General features: G+C 29.6%; 1 protein-coding gene and 1 long non-coding RNA gene across 2 annotated transcripts in view; one reads left to right on the forward strand and one right to left on the reverse strand.

Moving 5' to 3' along the window:
* LOC113364076 overlaps positions 1 to 23,638 on the forward strand; it is a 122,740-nt gene that overhangs the window by 34,543 nt on the left and 64,559 nt on the right. The window lies entirely within an intron of this gene.
* LOC113364075 lies at positions 5,071 to 13,191 on the reverse strand. The gene is made up of 4 exons (XM_026606537.1): positions 13,101 to 13,191; positions 11,247 to 12,659; positions 6,634 to 6,885; positions 5,071 to 5,254 (listed from the first exon to the last, which is right to left on the reverse strand). The coding sequence occupies exons 1-4, from the start codon at positions 13,122 to 13,124 to the stop codon at positions 5,090 to 5,092; spliced, it is 1,854 nt and encodes a 617-aa protein (XP_026462322.1). The 5' UTR covers positions 13,125 to 13,191; the 3' UTR covers positions 5,071 to 5,089.

Genomic DNA, 23,638 nt, shown 5'->3' on the forward strand with positions numbered 1-23,638 from the left:
GATGTTGAAATATGTGATATTCAGTTTTCAGGGCAATACATCAATTAAAAAATTTGTATGACTTTAAACAATTTTATTTTTCCATACGTTTCGACACATTGTTTTGTGTCATCTTCAGTGGACTCTAGATTGAAAGAACAGATAGAAATTATTAAATAAAACTAAAATATAAGAAGTGATATGGTATGAACTTACATGTAATTGAATTAATCCTAATTATTGCATATTATAAATGTTCACAATGCACAATCCTAATTATATCATATTATAAATGTTCACAATGCAACAAAAAACAATCCTTGTCATTTTAAATTGAACAATATATAATTTTTGAATGAGATTTTTTATGAATTTGTAAAGTAACATCACGCCGTACATTTCTGTGCTCCGAGTAAGGCTGATGACTGAATGTACGTCAAGTGCGAACCACGTGTTGAGGGTTAGGTACCAAGCAAACGAACTGACCAAAGAATTTAAGATTTGACAACGCGAGAGGGAACATATAGTGAAATATAAAAAACATGACAATTGTGAGGGTGGACATATTGTAAAATGAGATAAAAATTAAAAGAAAAGAAAAAAAAAATAAATAAATAAAATAAATAAATTAAAAGAAAAATTGGCATTAAAATTAATATAAATAAACGTCGATCATGATAGGTAAACTATTTTAAAGGTATGAATTTCGAGACATTGTTTAAGACTACTTGGTAATTTTCACACAGTGAGGAAATATCCCATCTTTTTTTTTAAACTATTTTTGTAAAGATGTATCAGACAAGATTCTGAAAAGCGTCTCTGAGACGTATTCGATTCGTGATATAAAATTGTGGCCACATCAAAATTGAAAATATGATTGAAACTTTGTATGTGGTCGGTTATCATAGTTTGGTTTTGATTTTTATTTTTGGAATTGTTATAATGTTGTCTAAGACGTTTTTTTAGATGTTGTCCAGTTTCGCCAATATAAGTGGCCTCACAATTTGTACAGTCAATTTATACACGATGTTAGAAATACGATCTAAACTTGTCGGTGATTTAAGTTCGAAAATAAAAAGTTAAGGGTCTGATCAATATTGCAAAACTAAACGCAATTCCGCGAAATCAAATAGTTTTTTCCAAATAGGAAAGAGATTTTTAATGTAAGGGAGACAAATAGTGCCAATAAACTTATTTTCTTCTTTTTTCTGAGACTCGAGGGAAGGATGATTATGTTTTGTGTTAAGGACGGAAAGTCTGTTGTTAATTACTGATTTTTTAAGGTGTGGAGGATAGCAATTATTTAATAGGGTTCTGTGGATTAGAGATAGGTTAAAAGGCCAAAATTTTTTATCTGACAAAAGAATAGCATGATCAACTAAATTGATAATGGTACCGATTTTCATGTAGTGGGATGATAAGAATGGAAATTGAGATATCTGCCAGACCACGTTGGTTCTGGTACCAGTTAGTAATAATTTTATTATCTGGAGTTTTTATGATATTTACATCTAAAAAGCTAATTGACCTATTGTGTTCTTTTTCCAAGGTAAAGGTTAGGTGTTGTTTAAAAGAGTTAAAATTTTTAGTAAAGAATCAAGGTTATTTTTAGGAATGCAAGTAATTATATCATCAACATATCTGTAGTAAAGGAAAAATTCAACATTAGATAGTTTAAAAACGTTTTTTTCGAGATGTTGTAAAGAGAGTTCAGCAAGAGCAGGTGAGATAGGAGATCCCATGGGAGTACCAAAAATTTGTGTATAAAATTGCGAATTGAATTCAAAATAAGTATTCGCGACTATGAATTTGATGGACTCTCGAAACCAATGGAGGGAAGGGTAGTGTGGCAAGAAATCTCATCCCATCTATCTGTGATTGACTCTAAAATTAGTTCTAGTGGGACATTTGTGAAAAGAGAAACTACGTCTAGGCTTATTAGGAGGGAGTTGTTGGGCAATTGTGTATTACGTATTTTGTTGACAAATTCGAAGGAATTTTTAATAAAGGAAGGAGAATTAACAGCAACTATGGAGAGGGGTTTGCTCAGAATTTGGAAAATTTATTTAGTGGTGAATTCAAATCTGCAACTATAGGTCTAAAAGGTACATTGGTTTTGTGGATTTTTGGGAGACCATATAATTTTGGGTTGTTAGGATGTAGGTTTTTTAACGACAAGGACAAGTCTTGTGGGATTTGTTTAGTAGAAACTAAATTATTAATGAATTTGTGGAACGTGCGGTTGATTCGATCTGTAGGATCGCTATTGATAGGACTGTAAACGTTAGTGTCATTAACTAGACTAGTGATTTTTTCTAAATAGGTAGTTTTGTCGAGAATTACTGTGACATTTCCTTTATCTGCTCTGGTTACTAAAATATTCGGATTATCTTTGAGAAAGTTTTTACAAAGTTTTATGTCTCTTAAAATATCTTTGTAATCAACAATTTTTTTGGCGTTAAAGGACTTGATGTAGGAGAGAAAATTTTTGCAGAAATGGGAACGAATGTTAGATTTTACTTCAGGATTTTTGATATTATGAAGGCCAGCTTCTAGTCTGCTTAAAACTTTAATAAAATTTAAATTGTGGCAATTATTGGGGATAGCAAAGTTGGGACCTAGTGCAAAAATGTAAAGTAATCTATCTGGAATTGTGACGCTGGAAAGATTTTTTAGCCATTTGTTAATTAGTGTACTATTTAAAACTATTTTTGAACGGTTGCGTTTAGCCTGCAATAATTTATCGAATTTAATTTTATAAGAATTTTTTAATTTAATGAAGAATTTGTTGTTACGAGTCGCTTCGTATTCATAATAATTTCTATCTGTTCTTTCAATCTAGAGTCCACTGAAGATGACACAAAACAATGTGTCGAAACGTATGGAAAAAATAAAATTGTTTTAAAGTCATACAAATTTTTTAATTGATGTATTGCCCTGAAAACTGAATATCATATATATATATATATATTTATATATATGTATATATATATATATATATATATATATCGACCATTTATTATTGATGTCGAAAACAACGGCTTATATTGTCAGCGCGCATTCCTCGTGTTAAATGCACCGAAAAGAATTTAATATTGATAAAATTTATATCGATATGCACACGCGATGGTACGTCTAGGCACTTTCGATAGGAGAACTCGGAATAAATATCAGACTACATTCTGAATATTAATTGTAAATCTATTTTTTAATACTTTTTATTTGAAGTCGTCCATTTATCACTTGAGGCTTAGAAGAAGCGGAGAGGGTTGACAAAAAATCACAGAATATCTCCAGGTAGAGGGGTATCTAGTAAAACATCGGGGTAATTTGGTCACCATGCATCACCAAGGAGGAGGAAGGGAGCCAATAATCCTTAAAAAAACGCTCAATTGATTATGAGCTTAATTCATGGACAGTTCATCAATTTCAAGAAAACATGATCTATCAAAATAAAATAAAATAGGTGATCGCATTGGCTGATTTAATTTGAAACAACAGTACCAATTTACTATCATCTAATAATCTTGATCATCTAATAATCTTGATCTTGATCAAAGATTATTATCAATATTTTATAAATAAACTTATATCGAATAAAAGGGGTATCTGTTGGGCAGTGGTAAGAGTCCTGCTTTGTAATCACAAAGATCTGTAATATTCGTTTTAGCTCTAAAATATAGATTAAAATATGTTTCCAAGTAAAAATAACCTCTCCAGACATTGCTGCAATAAGTCAAAGGAAGAAAAAAAATAGTTCATTCTGGAAGGTGTTTGCATTTATTGCTCCTTCTCATACTCATACAAACTGTATGATATATAAAATCCCGCAAAAAGCTATCATAATTTGTAAAACTTGTAAAAACTACAAAAATATTAATAATTTAAAGCGTTATTTTTTTTTAGAGCGTAGTTTCAATATATTACATGTTCATGTTGTGAAAACACCAAGAAAATATATCATATATAAAAATGCTCTCGATAAAATGATCCGCTAAAACTCGAAAACGGTTAAACCGATTTGGCCAGGTTTAGTCTTGAAAAATTCGTGCTAATCAGTAGGTTGTCAGAAAGGTGAGATTATTTCTAAATCGCATAGAAACTTTACATTTCTAATTTGAAAAGTTTGTAGAAGCGTAATTTGAATAAAACAATGGATGGTGGCTAATACGTCTAATGTCAAACGTTTTTGACATATGTTGTTCAATAGGATGTTTTACGTGATTCTTCAATTATGATTAAATTGTAGTAAGTAGTTTTGTGTGTAGTCTTATTTATACACAAAAACGTTATTAAACGGACCGCAAGTGTTACTAGAAACTTAAAATATCAACTTTTTTGAAATGTTAATATGAAAATGCATTTCTTGGCGACTGCTACAAGTCTTTTTTTGCAAATCATAGTTTTCTTCTTTATCATCATTATCATTTATCATCATAAATCATTCTTTAATTATGATTAAATTGTAGTAAGTAGTTTTGTGTGTAGTCTTATTTATACACAAAAACGTTATTAAACGGACCGCAAGTGTTACTAGAAACTTAAAATATCAACTTTTTTGAAATGTTAATATGAAAATGCATTTCTTGGCGACTGCTACAAGTCTTTTTTTGCAAATCATAGTTTTCTCAAATACGGTGCTCTGAAAGATCTCATTTGTATAATTATATACTCATTGGTATTTATAAAACATTTTCTAGGTTATATTATTTTTTATTTATGTTATTTTAATTCAGAACCTAAATTTGGTATCGATCAAATGGACATTTTGTCGAATAACATTTTCTCAGTTATAATTTCCCAGAATTTTTCGAAAAATAGATAGTAATATATGAAAGTACGGGGTTGAAAAGGTCCACCATCGATGTGTCAAAAACCAGTAAAGTTTAGCATCGTTCAATAACAATATTTGAAAGTAGAGGGAAAAAGGTGTATAACCAGCTATAACCTTGATTTTCATGAATTTGCTATCGGCAGATAAACGGTAATTTTTGAGAATCCATAACGAAAGTATTTCCTTTTGTTTCAATGACCAGCAAAAAATAGATCCGTGTAAATAAAATAGTAAAGCTGCTCTTAAGTTCTCTTTATTTATCGTGTGCTTAATCTCCTAATACGATGCAAAATATCCTACAAATAAAAACTTTAAATAAATAAGTCTACTCACCAAATGTTTGACGTTGATATTAGAAAGATCATCTTCATATCTGGGCAAATCGCTTGGTACAGGTCTTGAAGGAATATCAATCTTTCGAGGACAGACTTCGATTTCGTTCTTATATAGTGGATACAACACAACACACACAAAAACAGCAAATCACATGCACATAAAATAAAAATAAAGTAAACATATAAATACAAATTTATATTACTAATCTGCACAACATATCTAAGGCATACTGGTATAAATTATCGGAAACTACGTATTTTGGTTGTAGTACGGGCAATATAATTAATCGGAAAGCTATTAGGAGAAAGTCCAGTAACGCCGGACAGCACCTAATACCGGACACTCTATTTAACACGTGTTATTTAAGCGAGTATAAATCTTCTTATATCAAAATACAAGTGAAAGCGGCGCGGGGGGCACACAGGTGCAGGATCACCTGCCAAGACTCATCTGTGACGCACACGGCAACGGCGGGAGCAACCCTTTGCAGTTTTAGGCGCAAAATCACGGCGTTACCTAAATATCAATGGAAGTAATTCTAGTGTATTTATGCATTTATATTTGAGTGGTATTCAATGATAAAAGTAGTACTGGATTATTATCCGTAAAATGGTAGAATATTATTAGATATTTTAAACAATTATAGTAGGTACCACCAAATGAACGAACATGCCTGTCCCTTAACACTGGACACTAAGACAGTAAACATATTGATATTTGTTGTGAGAGTTGACGTAATTTATTTTAATTATTTAATTTTGTTCTGTATGAGTGCTAACGGTCACTACATATCCTCATTTTTCGTATTTCCCAGTCAAAGAATAAAAATCTTATGATGAATGCTCCAGCTGAGAGCATTCTTAGATATTGCAAAAACAAAATCACTATTCATCCACCCTTTTGGCCCAGTGATTTTGTTTTTGCAATATCTAAGAATATTCGTCAAACACACATGTGCAAATACTCCAGAGAGTGGAGATGGCTACATGCGTGTTCAATACTGGTTATTTTGAAATGTCCGGTACTAGGTGTCACTTTGTAAAATCATATTTCTTGTTACCAAAGTTTGATTGATAGTATTAATTATTTTTTAGCAAAGATTGCGTTTTTGTTAACTTAGTTTGATTTCTAACTTTGTTATCTAACATAAGTCATAATTTAATGAACATTTCGTAAAATATTTTTTGATTCATTTATAATTTGTCATATTTTATTTTTATCACCATAAGAAATTTAAAAATCTATTCAAACTTTTATTGGCCAAAAGCCAAAGTCTAAACAGTTTGCAGTATTTGAATGACCAAAGAAGCACCACGGTCTCGCGAGTTGAATGATTTTGATAAAGTTGATAGTTTATGCAAACTGGTAAAAAACAATATGTGGAGTGATTATAGATTTATCAATATTAATGATTTCAGTAACTTTCCGAAAAATTAAATATTCCTCAGTATCATTTTATCCAACTTATCCATCTATTTACTCACCACGCTAATATTTTCCTTCTCGGCCTCGCCTTTTTCTTTCTTGCTCTTCTTCGTTTTCTTCTTAGGAGTTGCTGCATCACCAGTGCCTCCATTGGTGATCATCTCACCATTGGCAGTAGCTTTGGTCGTGACCTTTTTAGAAGACACGATTTCTTCATTCTTAGTGGTGACCGCTGATGATGACGAAGATGTAGATGTAGTCGTCACTGTGGTCGTCGATGACTCGCATTGGACGAGGCGCTCTAAAGCGCACTGGTAATGGAAATATAATGACTATTAAAAAATTTGATAAAATTGGGTAAATGTAATTATACCTATACATCTATTCAAATAAATAAAAATGGCGTATCTGTTTGTAATATGGAAACAGTCGTTTTTAATTTATATAATTAGGGTATATATACCAAATTAACATTTTCGTTAATTTCTCTGTAATTAAATTATAAACAATTTCAATTTAAATAATTTTGTCTTCAATATTCAGATTTACATTAAAATTGATAAATTATTTAGAGATTATCTAGCTATTAATATTGTAGTTATTTTACTGTAAAACAAATATTTTTGTTATACTTATAAATAATGCCTAAAACAGAGTCAAATCTCTTTAAAAACATGAGAAAGACCCTAATGGCCAAAGATTACAGGAAAAGAAAATCTTCTGATGTTAAAGGAAAAGTATCCAGGAGTGAGTAGTAATAATTAAGGTTATGGCGAATAACAAAACTTTAATACATTTCATACATTTAAAAGGATATTTACAATCTCAATATCAAAGAAGATTCGTGATCATCTAACAACACCTACAAATCGATTTTAGCTCCTACAGAAGACCAGGTTATTGGGCTTAATCGCTAAGGCTGGCGCCTACGTGTTATTATTATAGTTTTAATGATATTCTTTGGAACCAAGAAAATCGTATATGAAATATACAAAAAACTGAAAATAAATTGAACTTGCGTACAAATACTTTATTAACTTCTCGTAGGGTAAGTCGCAAAAACATCAAAAACGAAAATTTTTATTATCTTTACGTTTCAAAGGTTTCTGAACATTTTGGCATATCTTAGAAAAAAATTATGTATGCGTGTGTATGTATGTACGGATAACGGACTAACTGATTTGAATGATTCACAAAACATTCATTCCTATTGATAAGGACACGTGCTGATTAGTTTTTGGCAAAGGCAGGTCCAGTCGTTCCGAATATACGGAGCAAAATGTGCCAAAAATGGTAATTTAATTTTTGAGAGAACGGACCGTCTGATTTGAATGATTCAAAAAATATTTAATTTTTATTGTCGAAGTGAAGAACTGATGAATTTTTGGAAAGGCAGGTCTAGCGGTCTAGCAATAAAAAAAGTTAAAAAATGCCATTTGATTTGACAAAAATGATCATTAGACATATGCACATCAAATTATCAGATTTTTCATAAATATTTTAATAATATGGTTTACATTTCTATGGGTTCCGTACCAATGTTTATCCGTTAAATTGCGACACGGCGCTCACGCGCCTCCATATTTCGTTTCTACGCTGCTAACGTATAGCGTTTGTTTTGAAAAGAAGTTAATAATTTCTATAATATTTCTAAGTATAAAAATCCAATTTTTTCAAAAAGGTATTTTTTTTCAAAGATTTTAAAATGCTCAAAAGTTATTTAGTTCACATTTAAATCTTTTTTTTAATTTTAATTTTTGGTACAGGAAGTACCAGCAGTTTGCCTTAAGGTATGATACCATGTACGACTAGTTATATAGCATATACTTTACATTGCATTTTCAATCTATTAATGCATACGTAGTTTTAATAATTTAGCAAAAATGAAAATTGTTCTAAAGGAAGTAACAGAACTATTTGGAGAGGACACGCCAAAATAAAAAATGACTATCTCCTTACTACCATTACTACTATCTCCTTCCATATCTTGCAATAAGCTTATATACAAGTATATCTATATATTCGCCAACATCTGCACTGCTGACATTTCGTAGTTCTAATTATAAAATGAAATATGGCCGAGTAAACTAGAAAATGTTTCATTTGGTACCACTTCCCGACATTCGGTAACATTAATAACTTTTATTAGATGCACGTTGCACGGTTGCCTGGTTGCAAACTGCATAAAACATTGCCTGAACGAATATAATCTTAAAGGAAAAATTTATATCAATATCGGAAAGTGTGAATCAAATATAAATTTGAACCAGAATAAAGTAAAAAAACACATTTTTTCCTGATTTTTGAACAGAAATTTGGAATCAGCGTTCAACCAATTAATTAGGCTTGACGAGCTATAGCAATTATAATTAAAATATATAAATTGTAATTTTGAAGAAAATCAAAAAATTATCTCAAATTTCAAAATATTTAGAATATTATACTGATATATAATAAGTAGTTGGAAGGTGCCTTTTACCTTAACACAAGTTACATGAACTTCCAAATATGTGTAAATAATTGACTTAATAAAAAAATTATATACATTTTTTTAACATTTAAAAACCTGAATACCCTTTGAAATGTTTGTTTTTTACCGAAAACATATTTGATTTAATTTATTTAATACATGTTATAAAAATGTTTTTAACAATGAGTGCACATCAATGTGCCCAATACAAAAACCCTAAATGTATCTATACTAAGAGCGCAGCTCATTTCTCCAAAACTTAATGAATTTTTAAAAATAAACAACGTTTTTTAATGTAATATTTTAGGTTGTTCGTATCACACCACAAAAAAATGAAGTCACACTTTTATGAATATAATAATTTATTGAATCATTATTAACTTCTCGAAGGAGAAGTTTATGTTTTTGCCAAAAATCTGATAATTTCATGTTTTCTCGACGTTTCAAGTCATACTTAATCTTTTGAAACCAAATTTGAAAGAATTATGTGTGTGTTTGTAGGTAAGTTGATTTTCAATTTCTTGTCCACGTTTTCTCGTAAACGGCTGAAACGATTTTAAAAATTGTAATTATTTAAATTTTATATTTCAGTATATCTCAACAGAACTCACGTTGATTAGTTTTGCACGATGATCGTCCAAGCCGTTTCTTTGTAAGTAAATGTTCAAAACATTTTCAACGATTTTGATGAAATTGTTTATGATGACAGAGATCATTACCATTCTAAACATACTAAAATTTTACGGCCCTACGATTAATGATTTAATTTTAAAAATTCACCATAGTTTGAAAGATATGATAGTCAAGTTACTGCCAAAAGTCGCATTGGCAGTGTGATGAGTCAGAATTGAAATATTGTGAACGTTTTCTCAGAAACGATTGAAGAAATTTGATTTCACAAATTTTAAACAGCAAAGAAGTGATTTTTTGTAACCATTTCCGCAAAAATCTTGCTATCTCGTTATGGATTTGTGCATAGTTCACAAAAATTAATGATCTAAATAGATTCATAAAATGTGTGTCACGAACAGTCTACAAAACTTCCCTAGTTGTGAAAAAAATTCTACCATTAATTTAATTTAAATGATTAACTAGTATAAAGAACTACGTACATGATATACGTATTTGTGCCAGTATTTTCTTATAGCAAATGCTTACTATTTTACAAAATAATTTATTAAGTTTTTTCAAACAAATAATTTGGCATTTTTAATACAATCTAACATGACGATAAAGTTCATGCACTAAAAAATCCTACGAAAATTGGTTGAGTTATAATAATATAAATACATTAAAATTTGGAGTTTTGGACTCTTTTAGAACGTACAAAAGTGCCATTTACACATATTGGTCCTGTTTATATTTAATACGTATGTAATATGTGCTTATGCTAACCAAAAAGTAAATTTTAGTTTATAATTTTCATTTTCGTAAAATAAATAACTCATCTTTATCATACGGTCCGATCTTACCAGCGCCAATTTTGTAATTGACGAATATACTCGTCATAGCTAGGTTCCGAGGACATAAAACTATGCACGCTATAGATTTGTGAAACTGGTTAATATACTAATACAGACTTCAAAATTTAATAGATAGAATAATGTGAATATTACATGTATGTATATAACATATTTTACCAAAAAATGAATATTACCAGTTGAATTATATCATAACAGTTTTATTAATAATAAATCATAAGGAGACGTGTATTTTGTATAAAACAGCCGTATCATATTTCTGTGGGCCTAGAAATATAACAAAAAAAAGATTCGGTCACGCAATTTTCACATTGAATATATGACGTATAAATCTTCAATTCAGTTGTCATGGGGTAACCTTATGCTGTAAATACACCTGTTAGTATCCACCTAAATCCTAAAAGACATATTGTAAACCAAAGCTATTTTTATAGTTAAGGTGTTATCACTGAGAAAATATAAAGTACTAGTGATAATTGCTACAGGAAAAAGTACAAAAACTTATAATGTAGTGTACATAATCTTAACAATAATTGAACCCCATGATCAACTTTCATACGCAGCGATTTTGTATTTAAGTTTTTATAAAAAAAAAACATGTAAAGTTCATTCTAATAATAATTTTATCATAAAAACCCATTTAAGTCAATTCGTATGAAAACGCGTTCATGTCATAATATAATGTACAAATAAAAAATATTTAAAAAAAAACAACACTCACATTAGCATTTCTAGCAGCAATGTTAGTAGCATTGTTAGAATCAACGCCCGGAGCTTTACCACCACTACCACTGCTCAGTTCGCACGTAGCCGAACTATCAGGCGAAATCTGGGCCCTCAAATTCTCATCAATAGCATTAGACATATCTTGAACCAAGTCTTCTAATCTATTAATATCCCTCATTCCAAAGGAACTAGAAGAGTGCAAAATCTCATCGATGATTCCTGTATCTTCATCAAAACCTTCCAAATTTTCATCAAAAGATCTTGAGCATGCCTCTTGGGATGAAGACAAATCTTTTTCTTCGTCTGTTTTAAGCACATATTCATCTGAATATTCTAGTGATTTGTCTAAAATATCATCCTGGATTTGTGATTCTGTAAGACTTCCTTCGTGTGATTCAGTTGTCAAACGTTCAGCTAAGAATTCGTTTTCATTTAAGACTACTGCACCTGAGTTTCCAACTTGTTTTTCTTGAACAGCTTCTTCTACAGTCATCCAATTGGTAGAACTATCACCCTCCACTTCTTCTTTACTATCTACAGTTGTGATAGTAGTTTGTTCTAAGGAAAGGGTGGATGTAGCTGGGCGTTCCTCGAAATCTTCCATCAAAAACGCTGGTCGTCCTCGGTTAACCAACGATTTTAAATCTTCTTCAGGGCTATCTATGACAATCCTCGGGGAAGGCATTGGAGGTGTCATTTCTTTCTGACCTGTTCCAAACTCATCATCTGTTGGTGTAGCTCCTGCAGAACTGATAGTTCTTGAAAATATTTCTGAAAGTACAGCATCGTCTGTATCCGATTCGAAAAACTTTTTGGTCCTAAAATTTCTGACCACGTCTGGTGTTAAATCTAAACGTATTTGAGTAGCATCCGGTTTGCTTATATTTCTTGTATCTGTTAAGAGGTCTATGTCATTTGTTTGGTCCCTTGGTGCAACCTCTTCTATGGGACTACTTGAGTCATCTTTAGGTTGCATAACTACTGTAGATTGCAATACTTTCATTTGAGTTTTCATTGTTTCGTATTCGGCTTCACTGCCTTCGTCCTGACTTAACAAATCTGTCAAGGAGACTCGACCATCTAAGTCTTCGTTTGAAGCACAGAGCAATGTTTCGAATTTGTCACTTGCTTGATCCGAAGGCGACTCGACTAGGGCATCAAAATCTTTATTTCTGGCGCACCACAACTCGTCTGGACTACTCAAACAATCAGCGACTGGTGATCTAACTAAATCCTGGTTAGTTAAATTGTTTTCTTTCTCCTTCAACCCTCTTAACCGCATTTCATTTTCGATTGCTGCTTCTAAGGACATGACGTCGTCTGGTATGACATAGAACGGCGGTGAAGATGGAGGTGTGGCGTCACCGTTAGTGGTTGCTGCTGTTGCGGATGCTGTTATTGCGTCACACTAAAGAGGGTGTTAATGTTTATGTTAGGAGGAAAGTAACACCAAAATCACATTAGGAAAAACTGAATGATGCAAAATTTAAAACAAAATTTTTGCCACAAATTGGAAGAAATAAGAGTAAAAACACTCAGAACTAATTTATAGTATATAAAGCCCCAAAGACAATTATATTTATAAAAAGTTAAGGCTCAGATTCCATTAATAAACTATAAACAAAATAATATTTGATATAAACAAAATAATTTGATATTACATAAAAATAAAGTATTAAAGGGAAATAAAATATTAATGAAGTAAGTACCATGATTAATTACCATAGGCAAAATAGTAAAATGTAAACATATTATTAAACATGTACATATTATATTCTGCATCATTCGATAGTCAATTTTAAATTTATTATAATCATTAGTTTTTAAAAGTTGGTAAAAAATTACTTACTTTTTTCGTTTTGGCAGCAGACATTTTGTGCTTTTGGGCGTCTCTGCGGCGTCGACTAGTGACGACAGCAGTTGCGCTAGAAGTGGAATTTGTTTGGTAATCTGTAACAAAGTTAATAAAATCATCAGTAAAAGTTAAAGTCAATTATTATTAAGATAATGAATATATTGTAAAATTTCTAATAGAAATGAAACAAACGACATCTTTCTAAACTTAGTTTTCAGAGTTCTCGTAAGAAAATTACGCATGGACATTTTATTGTAATAAATTTTTTTTAGATATATTTTAGTAACTCAGCATCTGAAATTAATATGTTGCTAATAACATCCATTACAATTCCACTCTATTGCCAATTTCATCAATATGAAACGTATTATTTTTTGAAAAGTTAAAAAAATAAACTTTTAATCTATGGGTCCAACAGTTCTATTACTTCCACCTTATTATTCATGTAATCGCAAAAAAGTAAAAAAAAATCCTTGGTATAAGCAGAATCTAAAAAAATGTTACATAAAGGACCAATATTCTTTTCGATCAGACAAAGCTGTAATACATCCAGTATTTTAATTTCGCTTACATTTACTATAACTAAAATATTTACTGAAGTATTAAAATTGATGATTCTCATTCATCAATTTGATTTATTATTTTACGTGAGCACAATATACCAAAATCATTAGAATTCCTTCGGACTAATTTTACAATAATTATACGGTGAAATTAATTCACAAATGCATTACAACAATTAATTAATATCAGTAAAATCTTATCTAATAGTTTTCTTGATTAATACGTAATTAAAATCGTAGCTTTCTCGTGAAGCAGATTGCAATTTAATAGGTCCAAAATTGCGTCATCAAATATAATTAATGAACTTGGGTAAAACAATATGCATATATAATACAATATTTATTAGACTTCTAATATTTTAGATAAAAAATTCGATAATCAAAATACCTATTTCTTTCAGAATTGTAAAGAAAACATGTTCAAGTATATTGAGTGTTCTTCGAATTTCATTTGGAGATATTTTTGATATTAGAATTATTTTTGTTGACTTGTTCCTAGAAACATCGTTTTCCTTCTACAGGTAAATAAAATATGTTGGATCACTAATCTCAATTTCGCAAATGGTCTTGAAATTACAATATTTATAAATTTTATATCATAATAATATTTAAAAAAAAAGAATGATTCAACAAAACAGAACAAGGTAGGGCACAAGGGCCCATCAAGGGCCCAGTTTGACTTTAAGCAATTATATTGTGAAAACCAAATCAATTACATTACAACAAGTACTACATATCAAACAACTATCTGACTACGTTTAGTAAAATTCCCAACTAATTCATCATTGCATAAAAATGTTTTTTTTGCTTTTTTAACTTCCCGTAGAGTAAAATCGAAAATAAAAATTCTTGCATACATTCACGTTTTGAAAGTTTCTGAACATTTTGGCATACCTTAGAAAAAATGGATGTATGTATGTGTGTATGTATATTTGGATGCAATTTTGCGTCTACGATTTAGAGCGCACGAATCAACCGATTTGAATGATTCGAAAAACATTCGATTCCTATTGATGAGAAGACGTGCTGATTAGTTTTTGGTAGAGACAGCTTCAGCCGTTTCGAAGATACGGGGCAAAAAGTGCCAAAAACGGTAATTCAGTTTTTAAGAGAATGGAGTACCTGATTTGAATGATTCAAAAACCATTTTACTTGTATTGTCGAAATGAAGAAATTATTACGGTTTCGGAGATACAGAAGAAAATGTAGAAAAACTGATATTTGGCGGTCTAAAATGATTATTAGACATATGCACATCGATTTATTAGATATTTTATAGATAATATATTAGGGATCGTTCAAGTATTACGTAAGCAGATTTAGTGCAATTATTTACATTCCTATCCCCCTTTGTCCGCAAAAGTAAGCAAAGCTGTCACCAAAATGCACCCAAAATAAGCAAATCAATAACTCCCCCGCCCCCCTATGGTGCTTACGTAATACTTGAACGGCTCGTTATATATAAGAACCAATTTTGTTAAAAAAATTTTTGGGTTCCCTACTAAGATTTTTAATTTTTAAACTTCATTTATACGGTTCAAACAAATTTCAAAATCTTCAGAAAAAAAAATTGTTTCAACATTTTCAAAAATGTACAAAAAAAATATAAATTTTAAATTTACAATTCAGTTTAAAAATGTATATATTTCATATGCGTTATTCCTCTCAGATTGAATATCCTCAGATGGGTTTAATCGCTTCTCTTTAATGTAAACATTTTCAAGTGTTTTGAGCGATAAGATCGTTACTGTATATTATATGAACGAATAAATAGATATATAGCAATTATAATTATCTCTTCGAAATTATTTAAAACAATTGTAATTAATCATTGATCAATATTTATTGATGATTATTTTTTTTTGCTTGAAAATTTAATTCTGGTACGGAAAGTCCCAGCAATTTGCCTTGAGGCACGATGCTATGCACCACTAGTTTGTTTTTGAGATAATGAATAGTGGACCTTCTTACCCGCAGGCCTTTAAGCCCGCTCTGCTCTATATCAATTGCCCCTTTATTACCACCATTTATCCTATTTTCTCCAGAAGTTACATAACGAAACAAAACATAATTAAACTCGAGAGCACCAGTATCATGGTAGTATCAATTATCCAAAGAGTGAAAAGTATGACAGTGTTGGCATCCCACAAACCGACTGCCTAGTGTCTGAGTCTGGATCTCATCACATAGTCGTTAAGTTAAATGAATCGCGTCTAAATCTGAATGGCCATTATGAATCTTGGCTACGCTCTTTAAAACTGTATTATATATGATCTACATTCAACAACATTACGTGAATGGTGCCAAAGATTAGATGCACTTCCGATGAAATATGATCTTGAAGGTATGCGTCTTTTGATTTATGCTAAAAGTTTATTGGTTGTTTTATTTAAGGCAATTTTAAACTGGACACCATGTTACAAATAGTATTAATTTTATCAGATACCATAAATATATAGGGTAGGGCGGGGCACAGAGGTCCAACTTGACTTTGAACAATTATATTGTGAAAGCCAAACCAATTTCATCACAACAAATAACACATATCAAATAAATAACGATCTAACTATGCTCAGTTAATCTCCCAGCTAATTCATCATTTAGAAATATGTTATTTTTGCAGTTTTTCAAAAATTTGTTACCTGGTCCTTTTTACCCTATATAATAGACAAGGTAAAATGAGACGGCCACAAGGCAAACAGGTCTAATGTTTATCTTTAATTTTAAAGGAATTTTCCGAAATAATAGCATTATTCAACCAATGCAGAATATAAATGTACTTGTGAACATTTTTTCAGAAATGATACTGTATATAACCTTGATGTGGTATTTCATCAGCAGGGTTGGAATAATAAATATTTATTTATCTTATCTCTTGTAATAAATTGCTTTTTTAACTTAATTTACTCTTTCATTTACTATTTTGTATTGTTTACATTTTTGTCAGAGTAAAAGTTCAGTTGGTCCTTTTTACCCTAACCTCGTGTTAGTTTTCATAAAGGCTATATAAAAAAACTGTTGTTGAATCTAACTTATAATTAACATTACATAACAACATAACACGTATACTTAAAAATTATATTAAGGTCTCGTAAACTAAACAACAGTGCTCACAACCACAAAAAATAACAACGAAAGAAAATACTTTTGTTATGGATTTTCAAACACTGTCGTTTTTGTCGTAAGCATTAAGACGGTTATCTTTTTCCTCTACTTACAAATATTGTTTTAAAAAATTCCTTAACTTTACTGGTTTTTGAGATATCGGTTTTGGACCCTTTTATCAGCGAACCTTTAGGACCCGACCTACCCTATTATTGAAATATTGTTTTACGTAAAAACTGACTAAAATATTTTCAAATAGATTATTATAAATATGTACTGTAAGTTTTAACCATCATAGTATATGAGTAAAATATAAAAGCTTCAATTAAAATCTAGGCGTCGGCCTTTAAATATTTTCCAGAGAAATATATATAAACAAAATCTAATTAAGCCGAATTAGAATAAAAGGCCTTATATCATATTTTACCCGGCATCAGAGGACTAGAGGATTAAATATGTTTAAAAATTCTATAAACTGAATTGCAAAGTTAAAATTGTATATTTCAAGTATATGAGTGAGTTTCAGAATTTCCAATATTTAAAACTTTGTATATTTTTAAATAATAAAATCTATCTATCTAGAGTATAATTTTCGATAATACGAAAAAAAACTCCTGACTAATCATTTCTTCAAACCCTAAACACAAGCAAAATATATTTGAATCATTCTAATCGGATGCTCCGTTCTCTACTAAGCTGCTACTTTTGGCACTTTTTCCCCGGGATCTCCAAATCAGCTGGGCCTGCCTTTGTGAACAACAGCATGTCATCATGATTTGAATGTTTTCTGAATCATTCTAATCGGTTGATCCGCACTATCAAAATCGTTGAAAAAAAAAATTGTATCCGAACATACATACACACAAACATCCATTTTTCCTAAGATATACCAAAATGATCAGGAGGTCTTGAAACGCAAAGATATGCAAAAATTTTCATTTATGATTATGATTATGCGATTATTATAACTTAACCTATGGCAAGTTAAATATTATACATATAATAAAAATTAAATATTATATATATATATATAATAATAAGAATTATTCCTGTTAAGTGTTATGTAAAACTAGCCCTACAAAAATGGTGTAACTATAAAAAATCATTAGAGTTGGGAATAATGAGAAGCTGTACTGATCACCGTTGACTTCCACTATTTTATAATACGAACTGTGTTATGTAAATTAAATTCAATTAATACAACTACCTATTGAGTTCATATAAAAGACATTGGAATTTGCATGTATTAGTTTTGTTTGAAAACGAAAATTTTATTTTAGAAATGGATAATTAAAAACTCCATTATTGATTAAGTTGATAATTTACACATATCGGGAAGATTATGCAAATTGCTTGAGGCTACGTACACCTAGTTGCTTCTCGTATGCTAGGTAAAAAATAATCAATAATTTGATGCGATTTTCAATTAAATTTAGAAAAGTATACAGCGTTTTTGCTCAAATCGAAAAAAAATTGTTTAATGTCAATTTTATAAAATACGAACAGCGTTAGTTTAATTTTACCTAAGCAGTGAAATCGCTTTGGAAAAAAATCCAAATTTTTCAAAAAAAATTAATAGTGATACAGGAATTTGCCTTTAGGCCCAAATGCCATGCATCACGCTAATTATTTGTTGGAAAGAAATTTTAAATTCCTCAAAAGATCGGTGCAAACTTTTGCAATTTCTGAAAGAAATTCGAAACCTAAGCTATGCCAAAATGAATCAGCAAGATTTCAAACGTGTAAAATATCATTACAATTTTTTTTGGGGAATTTTCATAACCCATTTTACTTAGTTAATAATAAGCTTGGATTACTATTAATGCTGGGTCAATGTACAAAATCGATTTAACCATTACATCTTATGTTTCTTTCAACCTAATTGCGATTTCGAATTCGTATGTAGATTTCTTCCTAATAATTATCTGACCGTTACAATAGTGTACGTACTTGTTCGAAGTGAGAGTACTATGACCTTACCGAAATTGAATCAGAGCATCAAATACCATTTATATATTGTTAAGCATTCATTCTATTTTATTCAGATTTTTTCTACTATTTGTTCTTTCTTCTATAAACGAGAACCTCGCTAACTTTTTCTTTTCATTAGCCGTTTATCTACCATTTCACCGCAATTGGATCAATTCGGAATGGTCAGTGAGAAGTCAAATTACAATTTAACAATATGCACGAACTTGAATCTAAAAAAAAAAACTAGTGGGGCGTATGGCATCGTGCCTTAAGGCAAATTGCTGGAACTTCCCGTACCAATTTTTTTTTTAAAGATTAACAATTTTGAAAAAAATTACTCTGAAAAAAATAGATTTTTGAGAAACTATAAATGTTTGACAAAAGTTCACTATTTTTTGAAAAAAAAAAAAACTTTTTGAAGAAAAATTTAATTGAAATATTTTGGAAATTCTGAACTTTTTTCAAAGCAATTGTACTGCTTTAAATGCATAGAGACGAAATATCGAAGCGCGTAAGCGCCGCGTCGCCGTCTAACGGATAAACATTGGTACGGAAAATTTATACTTATCGTTAAAATCTCTATAAAATATCTGATAATTTGATGTGCATATGTCTAAAGATCATTTTTGACCGCCAAATGGATTTTTTTTTTACTTTTTTTACTAGATCTCCAAAATCGCTAGACCTGCCTTCATGAAAATTTGATCAGTTTTTCATCTTGTTAATACAAGTAAAATGTTTTTTGAATTATTCAAATCGGATGCTCCGTTCTCTTAAAAACTGAGTTACTGTCTTTGGCACTTTTTGCCCCGTATCTTCGAAACGGCTAAACCTGCTTATGCCAAAAACTAATCAGCACGTTTCCTTATCAAGAGCAATCGAATGTTTTTTGAATAATTGAAATCGGTTGAACCGTGTTCCCGAAATCGTCGACGAAAATTTGTAACCGCACGCACACACATGCACGCACACGCACACACATACATCCAATTTTTCTAACAAGGTATGCCAAAATGTTCAGAAGGTTTTGAAACATAAAGATACATAAATATTTTCATTTTCGATGTTTTTGCGGTTACTATAACTTGCCCTATGGAAAGTTAATGATATAGTAATGCTATGTTACGGGTCTATCTTCGTATGAGTTGTTAGAAACAAACTATCAAAAAACTATGTATTTGCTGTGTGATCAGGCGTTTTACACCTAAAACCAAACTTTATGTGTTTTCAAAGAGACATAAAATTGTTATTTGGCTTTCGACCGCAACCATACCGCAACAGGGTTACCATTTCTATTTAAGCCAATTATCTATTTAATTGGCCCCAAAGATTATATAAATAAAAATTATATTCATACATGAGTTGTCGAATATAGCAAAAATAGCAGATATTTAATACATTTTTTTAAGAAAAGCTTTTTAACTTTTTAAAAGTTCTGCGAATCAATGGATAGATATACAAGACCTCATCTTTTAACCACTTAATAAATGCTCTGATTTTGATAATTCTTTTTAAAGTTTGTCAAAGGAAACTATAGTAATATTGTAGAAATTATTGGCAAAAATTACAAAAAACCATTCACGACATTGACATTGAAAACATTTGAACTGTCATTTGCTAGAAATGTCAATTCACTTAAAATTTGAATTTATATACAAGAAAAACGTAATGTCTACATTATTATTGCTGAAAAGCAGCTAAGATGTGCCAGAAATTAAAATAATATAAGATACATTCAACAGTATATATTGGGCAGATGAAATTATATAATTCAGTTTAATAAATAACGCAATGAGTTCAAAATTGAATGTAAATTATTTTTTTAAGCTTATGCATGCCGCATTTTGTTTACTTTATTAAATTATTGAAGCAATTTTGTTGTGTGGCAAAATCAAGTTTGATATTGTTCTTTTACCTCAGATACTATATTTTGTTTCTGAATTTCTTATACTGCTATATAAGACCATAAATGAATCACAATACGTTAAATAGGATATTAAAAAGTATAGGATATGATATAAAAAAATTGGAACTTTTGAATTGTAGACGTGAGTACAAAACAACGTCTGCCGGGTCATCTAGTATTATTATAAAGATATAAGTAATAATATAAGATTCACAAAAATTACTTTAAAACTAAAAGTAATTACGATAAGTCATAATGCTTGTTATTATATTGATTATATTCACATATAAATTGTTTTTTTTTTAGATATTTTGTAATACCTTAGGCTCTATTTATCAAGAATCCACTTGAAATGTATCGCTACATTTGAGTTCTACATAATTTCTTTAAAAATAGATTTTTTATATTCTGTATATCTTTCGACAAAATGAGATAATGGATCAACATGGACATAATGATGTATTAATTTTTTAAGGACATTTCTAATAGAGTGATATAATAATAGAAACTATTTGTTTTAATATCTATCCAATATGTTCTTTAAATATTGTCTGAAAAACAGTAAGCCAATTTCTATCAATTTTAGTAAGTATCATATTTCGATCATTGAGACAATTTAACCAATATTATTATTTTTATTCAACAGACTTAAGTGTGGTCAGACTATTGGTTCAATTAAAAAAATGCGACAGGATACCTTTTTAAAAGTAAAAAAATGAAGGTGTAAAAAATACTCGGAAATGAGCGACCTTAAGAAAAATTTGGCTTTAAGGTGGCGTTGGGATCCAGTGTACCCCAGGCGTACGAGAAGGGTTAAAAATGTATTTTAGCATATGTATGACAATAACTTCAAGTGTTTACCAAAAATCCATAAACATCTTCTGTAAAAAAATGTATGATTTTCAGAAAGTTTTTGAATAATATGAGTTTTGACCATATATATATATATATATATATATATATATATATATATATATCAATATATTATATCATGAAATAAAATTAACCAACTCTTTGAATAAAGATAAAATATATATGTTTGAAAATATTATGTTTTATTAAAGACCGAATGCAAAAAGTGCTTTATCTTATCGGAAAGTTAATAAAATATTATTGTGGTTATGTGCTAATTTCTATATCCCAAAATATAGCCATAAAAAACAATTAACACAAATTGTTAGAATCAAGCGAGAGTCAAATCTAAATAAAGGTTACGATCTTGTGTAAAAATTAACAGTTTTTATGCTGAGTTCACAAACTGAGCACAATAGATTTATATATATATATATATATATATATATATATATATAAATTTATTTCGGTGTTCTGGATTCGATGCTATCAGATTACAAGTACAATGCGTCACTCACACACGATGATCTTAAAGCAAAAAATAATTGTTCTTGACTGACTCCGAAATTAAACAGCGTGTGAGAGAATTTTTCATTCATATTAATATTTCTGTATTCAGTGACGCCAAAAAAAACTTATCCATATGGTACAATTTGTTTATAAAACTGTTCTTTGGAAATTGTTAATTACAGCCATATTAAATTTTTTATGAATAAAAAATATGTTATGAAAATAGATGGAAATTCTTTCGCAACGATAGAGTTAAAAAGAACTATAAAACATAGAAAGAATGAAAAACATAAAAACTAGAATAAAAAAAATAAAACTAGAATTTGTGACTTAATGTCAATTAATGATGATCCACATAAAAAAACGAAAAAGTTACAAAAAAATAATTATTTGTATATACTATTTATTCTTCTTTTGTTTCTTTTAATTTTTACTAAATTGGTCCAGAATATAAAAAAAAAAACAATTTTTCTGTTTTTGGATATTTTAACAATTTTGAACTTTGGATACTTAGGATCAAGTTTAAATTTAAAATTTAAACGCGTTTTTCACATATTTTTCTTTTTCGTTACGATACCCACGATTTCTCAAATTCTACTGGAGCGATTTACTTGGAATTTTTACACACTCTTCTTCATAGATTTCTCTTCTATTTCTGATTCTACGATAATCCACAAATTCCTATTTTTACTATTTTCAAAAAATTCAAGAATTGCAAAAAAAAGTTGTAATAAAAATATATTTAATTAATATTAATTTTTTGTTTAAATAAAAATATTTAATAAATAATATTTTTTGTTCAAAAAATCTTTATTTCCTGAAAAAATGTTATTATTTTTACTTGTCCATAGTTCATATGATAGCGGCATTGTTCTAGATTATCAATATTTATCATTTTCTTCTTCAGATTATTTAAAAGACTAAAATCAAGGATATAGCCAGGTGTCATTTTTTAAAAATCCTTCACCTCATCACTTTCCATAATTAAAACTATATTTAAATCTATTAAATTTGAAGCTATTGATTAAAATTTTTGTTCATTTTTTATATTCTTAAAACATTACTTAATGACTTGTGACATAAAATCCGTTTTTTTATAAGTTATTTGTTAAAGTTTTAGGAATTTAGAAAAAAATTGCAAATCAGTCAAAAAGTTTAAATTCGAGCAGTGGAGGGTCTTAAGAAATTGGCACCTCACCCTTAATATTAACTCTCAAAATGATCCTATAAAAATAGATTATTAATCTAAAAAAATTCGCATTCGTTTGAAAAGTACAAGTCAAAACTTGTTTTTTAACAAAATAGCAACACAAAATAGTTGTCTTTACAATTTTTTCTTATAATCTCGATTTTTTTAAAAATAGTAAAAAATCGAAATTTGGGATGAGAACAGTTCATACTGATGAAGAACACTCTGTGAAAGTTTCAAGTGAATTGGTCCAGTAAAAGTTGAGAAATCGTGGGTATCGTATTAAATAGGAAATTTTCGAGAAAAACGTGTTCAAAGTTTCGAGGAGGAATGAAACAGAGGAAAACTATCGTGGTCAAACAGCTATATCTCCTAAAACAATTGGAATTTTGCTAAATTTTCTTGTACACAAACTTTGAAAGTATAGGAAAAAATA

The sequence above is a fragment of the Ctenocephalides felis genome, unplaced genomic scaffold, assembly GCF_003426905.1.
Source record: "Ctenocephalides felis isolate EL2017-DRISC unplaced genomic scaffold, ASM342690v1 CF-g0.4_SCAFFOLD_00845, whole genome shotgun sequence".
NCBI lineage: Eukaryota > Metazoa > Arthropoda > Insecta > Siphonaptera > Pulicidae > Ctenocephalides > Ctenocephalides felis.

Excerpts from the sequence above, each read along its gene's own strand:
- LOC113364075 (XM_026606537.1), bottom strand. The coding sequence starts at position 13,124 with ATGTCTGCTGCCAAAACGAAAAAA. Across the intron at positions 6,886-11,246 it reads TTGCTGCTAGAAATGCTAAT|TGCGCTTTAGAGCGCCTCGT; the intron begins GTGAGTGTTGTT and ends TTCCATTACCAG. Across the intron at positions 5,255-6,633 it reads AGAAGGAAAATATTAGCGTG|AACGAAATCGAAGTCTGTCC; the intron begins GTGAGTAAATAG and ends CCACTATATAAG.